The sequence below is a fragment of the Typha latifolia genome, chromosome 6, assembly GCF_019914945.1.
Source record: "Typha latifolia isolate L0001 chromosome 6, TyphaL0001v2, whole genome shotgun sequence".
NCBI lineage: Eukaryota > Viridiplantae > Streptophyta > Magnoliopsida > Poales > Typhaceae > Typha > Typha latifolia.
This window is the reverse complement of record NC_133091.1, coordinates 5,626,279-5,633,399: the sequence shown is the minus strand read 5'-3', so window position 1 is coordinate 5,633,399 and position 7,121 is coordinate 5,626,279. Positions and strand designations below refer to the sequence as shown.

The 7,121-nt window shown below is 33.7% G+C and overlaps 1 protein-coding gene across 3 annotated transcripts; it reads right to left on the bottom strand.

The window, feature by feature from the left end:
* Positions 1-903: 903 nt before the first annotated feature.
* On the bottom strand, positions 904-6,264 carry LOC140791515 (pentatricopeptide repeat-containing protein At1g80270, mitochondrial-like). Of its 3 annotated transcripts, none has more exons than XR_012109581.1 (5): positions 6,046-6,264; positions 5,000-5,564; positions 1,739-3,003; positions 1,222-1,290; positions 904-1,153 (listed from the first exon to the last, which is right to left on the bottom strand). XR_012109581.1 is itself a non-coding variant. In XM_073142128.1 (3 exons), the coding sequence occupies exons 1-3, from the start codon at positions 6,078-6,080 to the stop codon at positions 1,756-1,758; spliced, it is 1,848 nt and encodes a 615-aa protein (XP_072998229.1). In that variant the 5' UTR covers positions 6,081-6,264; the 3' UTR covers positions 1,443-1,755. The 3 variants fall into 3 exon arrangements, 1 of the variants encoding a protein (XP_072998229.1); XR_012109580.1 differs by having other exon boundaries at positions 904-1,113; XM_073142128.1 differs by lacking the exons at positions 904-1,153; positions 1,222-1,290 and having other exon boundaries at positions 1,443-3,003.
* Between the last annotated feature and the right edge of the window lie 857 nt (positions 6,265-7,121).

The window sequence follows — 7,121 nt, the reverse complement described above, 5'->3', positions numbered from 1 at the left end:
CTGCCCAATGTTTCGAGGCTCTGCACCTGTGATCATGTAAAGTGCAGTGCTTAATTAATTTATGGACAAATTACAGTGTGTATCCACTATAAAAAATATATGCACTTATTATTTTTTTTAATTATCAATTAAAAAATAATCGCAATTAAATTGCAAAATCCTCCAATACCTAATGAAATTATGAGGGAGTGCCCTCGCATATTCTCAGGAAATAAGAATTATGTAAATTTATAACCTTTTTCCCTTTGTGGCATAATAGCACAAAGATAAATGGAAAGACAAATAAGAAGGGAGAATAAATAGGGGTGAAAATGGGTCACATTAACTCCAACCCGACCCACTATCCGACCCGATTCAGATCAGATTCGAATAAAAAATTTCTATCCGATTCAGATACGAATTCGAATACAGATAGAATTTTTGAAAAAAATTCGAATACGAATTCAAATACGGATTGAATATATTTTTCGGATTCAGATACGGATATTGGATATCCATTTTCCTGCATATTTTTTTAAATAATTTACAATTTTTAGTTTGCTTATTTAAATAGTAAATATTAATATTGTTACTAATAATACGTTATATATTATTTAAAGAGATTAATTTCTCTAATTTTATAAATTTGACATATAAAAAAATTATTTATCATAAAACTCTTAATAATTTTATGGTAATTATATCTAAATAAAATATTATAATTATTTTAAATTCAATTAATATCCGTTTAAGATTCGATCTTCTGTCCGAAAATTATCCATATCCGTTTAGTTAGGATATGATTTTAAATTTTGCTATCCGTCTAATATCCGTATCCGAATCCATATCCGGACTTAAAATATGGATCCGGATATAGGTTGAGCACTATCTGATTCGTATCCGATCCGATTTCACCCATAAAAATAAAGAACGACAAGAAAGAAATAAAGAAGAGTCTTCTATGCCTGACATGGCCTCTGGGTATAACACAATGCATTAGCCCGGGATGGCGGAGATTCTATGAATTAAGTGGGTAATGCAAGTGTTTCCATTTCAATACTACTGTTTCTTTCCTCCAAATTTGCTACCACAGTAAGCAAAGAAGCATATTTACTTACGAAATCTCCTCCATTCCTGCCAGCAAGAAGAGTGAAGCTCATCAAAGAGTAGGTGACTGAAGGAAAGGGAGAATTTGTTTAGAGAACTGGCATAGAAACAGTGATCAATAGTTGCAAAACTCACCAAAAACCCAAGTAGACAACATTATTGTAGCTTTTGTTCAGTTGCAGCCTCTCGGGACGTTAGGAAGTCCTGCATATAAATCATAATTCAGATATCACTGAATCAAACAAAGCTCATAATCTTGTGACATGTCGGTAACGAGCCAGTTATCATGTCATTTACTTCTGCTCATCTATAAACATTTAGAGTCAAAGTAAAAGATGAATTAGAGCAATAAACACTACAGGAAGGAAATCATCAATATATCTGCTGAATTTAAAGATACTTGTACTTTCTGCTTTCTGGAATATTGCAAGAAAGTTTGAGAAAACTAACAACAATCTTAAACAAGTGTCAGATCTAGAATCACAAGTTTAACACCTACATCTACCTAAATTACATCAGAAAGCTTAAGAAAGAAAGGCAAACACATCCAAGTCCTATCGCAAGAATGGAACATCTGGAAAATCATTTGTGTGCACAGAGCATGTCTATATACCATTAAAAGATTGAAATCAGTTCTCTACATGGCATAAACCTGAATGAAAAGAAGCACTAATCAAGCAATTCTGAAATCGGTGTCTTCCTAAATGCGTCAACAGATGCTAGTTGTGCTGCCACAGCTTTGTTTGGAAAAACATTATCAGCTTTCATCCTTTCCCTAAATCCATAGGCTGGACTGCGGGCATTTATGTACGCCTGAAGTAATAACTGATACTGCTTCATCCTCCCAAGATATCCAACCTGCCGTGTCCTGTAAAATATTTTCTCGGCACCATGGATGTCTCCCTTCTTTGCATAGTTGTCCAACAAAGTAAGGTATGTACTGTAAAGAGGCTTCATTTGATTTCGTTGGGATGCTTTCTTTAATATGGAATCAGCTTTCTCCACCTCTTGAGCCTCAACATAACACTTCACAAGTGCATCCAAAGTTAAAGGGCCGATCCTGCAACCATTGTCCGACATTCTCTTAACCAGTTCCTTCCCTTTATGGAGGAGCTTATGATTTGCATAAACCTTCATTAATGCATTGTAGTACTTGGCAGAAAGCTTATTGTACGTTTTAAACATGTTCTCAAACACTTTCTCCGCATTTTCTATCTTGTCAAGCTTGTCCCAAGCCTCAATAACAGCTAAACACTCATCTAGACGAGGTTTAGTCTCACACATTTTCCAAACCCTCTCCACTTCCTCAGCTTTGCCAAGAGCAGCATACAGAGGAAGAATAACCTTGCAAGCATCACGGTTTTCCTTGACGCCATCACCTTCTATCTTCTTCAAAATTGCATCTGCTTTATCCTTCAAGCCTGCATAGATGTAGTACTTTGCGACCATGGCTTGAATCAAAATGTCAGGCTCCATGCCTTCGACCCTCATTGTCTCCACAATCTGTTCCATCCCTGATATGTCTTTTGCAGTGCCTTTAACGTCTACCAAGAGTTTGTATGTAAAAAGAGATGGCTTGACATTTTCCTTTTCCATCATCAAGAGTACATCAGCTATCTTTTTCCTATCAACCCTTTTATAAAGTAGCAATAGCTGGTTGCAAGCAAAGGTTGTAAGTGAGAAACCAAGATCCCTTATTTTGTTGAAAATCTCCTCCGATTTCATAACATTGGATGTGGCAACACAGTTGGCCAGAAGAGTCCTGTAGATCATCTCACCCCTATAGACTGGTGGAATTTTCTCAATATACTTTTCTGCCCTATGAAGGCCATACACTTTTGCCACCAAATCCACACGAGAAGAATAATCACGCTCCACAAAATCAATATGCTTAGTTGCTTCCAGGTACTCCATGAACTACAATTTGTGAGATAAAATATGGTCAGACTTCAGAACATGAAGAAAGAAGAAATACTTTAATGAAAACATGAGAAATGAAGTTTTCCTAATATAATAGTGCATAAGAAGCTAAAAAGTTTGAGGGCTGATTTTACTACAAAAAGCTGTTCAAATTACATAAACATACCTGATAATATATGGAAAAAATTCGTCAAATTATATCTTAATTGAATATGAAGAGCATGCTTCCACAACCTAAAATGTTTATTCTATCGATCCTATAGTATAATTAATGCCAGCCATAGTTCAAACTTCAAAGTTGTAGACTAACCGGTGTTTTCCTTTATATTACTAAAGTTCTACATGGCAACGGTAGTATCCTGGTGCCAATATACCACATAGTGCTGATGTGGCAAATTGGTCAATACTAAAGTGCATAAAAAGTGTATCTTAGAAATGGAAAACATATAATAGTGCGTAGAAAATAAAGTAACATATAAAAGGCGAAGCAAGTAATAGGGCACAATAACATGATAAAGATCTATGTTAAAGCATCCAGGTTATGCAAGAAGAAAAGAAATTATGGAATGTGGAATTGAAGATAATTATCACATAGATCTATATATTGAATTTGATGATTAAGTACTTAGATAGCTAGTCATCTATATTCATGCTTGACCCATTTCATCAACCTGGTAGTACACATGAATAGAGCATTTACTCATGTGAAAGTAATGTGGCTCAATTTTCTCTAATCCATGAATATTGGATGCCTCACATTGATTCTCAACAGTAACAATCTTAATTTGAAGGCATTAATTCTCAACAGTGACAATCTTCATTTGAAGGTGATATTATCTTAAAGCCTATGAGCAATAATAAGCTCAATGTATCATTCTTACTCTATATTTTGTAATATTCCTTTACACATTATTTTTGATAATGCAGGAAAAACGTTTCAAATTTCTTAAAAGCATCTAAAGATCTTGACGTTCTCAAATAAATATAGCATTAGCCATTTGGAGGATAAGTCACTTCTTTGAATCCACATAAATCTCTATCTTCTGAAGATATTCCCAATGAGACTTCAGCTATCTTCTTCACTTAAATTCTCTTTAATTTTCATGTTACTATTATTATTAGTAGTCGTAGTATTATTATTCTATATTATTTAATAACAAGGAACCAGCGTACTTCAGATTGATGGCTCTTTTTTTCTTGATTTTAGTAAAGTCAGCCGATTACTACCTTTGATAATTCAATGATTTAATAACTAAATCAGTATCCTAAGCCATCAGTAAATTATAAGAATGTTTTGAAAAGCATGTAGGGTGTCGGGTGAGGATGGAAAGAGATTTGCTAGCACACAAAATTTTAGAGGTCAAGGCAGCTCAAAAAATAAGAAACCACACTAAAGATAGATATAAGAGCTAATATTAATTTAAATTGCCAAACTAAATACTACATCTCACCTAGGAAAGATAAAAGCATATCCATATGATCGCTTAACCAAATTTCATTTTATGAAGGAAATATTCTAATTTTACATAGAAAATAACACAATCATATGATTGTTTATTATAAATATAAGATTTGCTTCAATAGGAATAGTTTTAGCATAATTGTGTCATCTTAGTAAAATTAATAACTTATATTGTAATGAAATTTTTAAATGAAAATTTTTTTCTTGTAATAATTTTTTTCAATAATTAATTTTTATAAGGTTGGAAAATAACTCATGGTGGAGATCATGACCGACATCAATTTCCCTCTAAGAGAAATCAAATTCAGGCTTAGAATTACAGAAATATTATGCACAAAACTGCAAACCACAGCAAAAACTATTGAAAACAGTCCAATCATACATTGATCATCAGAAGTATTACGATTCATTTATATTGCAGAGCTACCAAAGATTAGAGAAAGAAAAAAGAAAAAAGAAAAGGAAGCCATATGGAAAATATGCTTACATTCTAGTATGACACTCTTAAAAAATATAGCATAAAGCAAGCACCTGTAAAGCCTTTGGATATAACTTCCATTTGCGAAGATTAAGGAGGGCAACAAAGGCTTCATCTCGTCCCAATTTATTACCTTCCTCAACCCATTTATCAAGTGCTTCAGCCATAGCATGTCTGGGTGCTTCCTGTATAATTGTTAAAACAGAAGAAACAGAGCTCCTCTTTCTTAGTCTATTTTTTTCACTCTTTGAATCAACTTCAGCGTCTAAAAATTCAATTGAATTATCGACAGCTTCTTCTGAGCGTTCTTCAGATAATTCTCCTTCAGGCATCAACTCCTCATCTTTCACATTCTCTGCTTCAGGAGGTATGTCAAGATCAGAGAAGCCATCCTCCTCATCACTGGACGTAGTACTAGTCTGAGAAGAAAGATTCCTACTCCACAAGAACGCAAATGCAGAAGTAAAATGTCCATAAGAAAATGAATTTGGAGTATAGCAACCATCAGATCTCCAATAGTGGTTCACATGACACTGTTCTCCCTGCTCTGTGTTAGTACTCAATCTTCCAGACTTCGTGCAACAAGCACGAGCAACCACAATTATGGCACTATGGCTCCTGACATTCACAAAGAAAATAGTTAGAAAAAAGAAAAAGAAATTATCAGCATGTTGATTTAACTTAAGGTTTACCATGACAGACTCTGTGCAGCACAGACAAAAATCTAAACCTGGCGAAGTAGATAAAATCTATAGGAGCAGTCCTCACTAACAATTACAACCACGACTGAGATTGTTACCAAGGTGGTGACAACAACCATGAAGCCATGAAATCCACGAAGCGCATTTCTCAATCACAGTTACAGGATCAATACTATAATCAGAGCTAATCTAACTATGTAACCATGATTAAAACTTGATCCTAAGATATCCAATTTTGATCAGATAATTAGTACTCGAGTCTATTAATAAGAAATTCTTCTACAGAATAGATTCAAAGAAGGATTTTTAATTAGCATACAACAAGAAGCTGACAGAAAGGAAACGCTCAATCACAAGAAGCTATGAGTAATCGAGAAATGGGGAAAGAGAAGCATTACCTAATGGGATTTGCGGCTCTACGGAGCGCCAACATGGTGAACCAAGGTGCGAAGGTTATCGAGTTAGTAGAACCCTAGTCCTACGATAATAGTGAGAGAGAAATGGAAGGAAATGGTTAAACCCTAAACCCTAGCTCGCAGGAGTGAATAGGGATTCGGACAACGTAGCATTCGTAGAAGAAGGCAGAGGTGAACTCTTGAACCCTAAACCGGCAATCGAGGCGAACTGGCAGCATCCAAATGACTGAATTGCCCCCCGAGGTTAAAATGGTCACTCTATTTTTATTTTTTTTTGAAAAATTAATTTTACCCTCTTGTTGTCGTACTAAAATTTCTATTAAAATTTCTTTTAAAAATTTCTATTAAAAATGTTTATTTTTTTTTACTTTACATTTTCTTTTATTTTTATTTTAAAATGTTCAAAACATAAAATTAAGAAACATTTAGATGAAATAAATGGATAAGACTAAACAAAATTTACAAAAAGATTACTTTTCTGATGTAAAATAAAAATAGTATTTTGGTTATTTGCATATAGCTGGAATAACTGACACAAACAAAAGTTTAAGAAGACAGCTTTAAATTTTAGCCTAACCACATAGGTATAAATTATATTTTCTCACAGATATTTAATAAAAGTTAACATCACAACAAAGCCTAACATACATGTGACTAAAAGGCCAGCTTGGTGTCGGAGCATTTAACATTTGACATGCACAGGCTCTTAAAGCCCACATAATTAACAAAAGTATCAAGAATAAACAAGTATCTAGAAAATACATAAAACACAATAACTTAATAAAATAGAAACTTTCTGAGACTGATGTCCAAATTTATTAAGAGATTGGGTGTTTAAATTCTACGGATGGACATGGGAGGAATTTCTTTGGCAAGACAAATTGCATCAAGTGTTGTATGAATGTTGTTGGCTTATTGTGGCATGTTTCTCGTTGACTTCACTTATTAGTAACATTTAAGTTCTTAAATTATATTTAAAAAAAGACACAAGTTCTTAGATTTCAACATTCATTAAGAAATAATGATTTTAAACTATTGTGCACAAATATGCAAATTAC

Excerpts from the sequence above, each read along its gene's own strand:
- LOC140791515 (XM_073142128.1), bottom strand. The coding sequence starts at position 6,080 with ATGTTGGCGCTCCGTAGAGCCGCAAATCCCATTAG. Across the intron at positions 5,565-6,045 it reads AGAGCCGCAAATCCCATTAG|GAGCCATAGTGCCATAATTG; the intron begins GTAATGCTTCTC and ends TGTGAATGTCAG. Across the intron at positions 3,004-4,999 it reads TATATCCAAAGGCTTTACAG|TTCATGGAGTACCTGGAAGC; the intron begins GTGCTTGCTTTA and ends CACAAATTGTAG.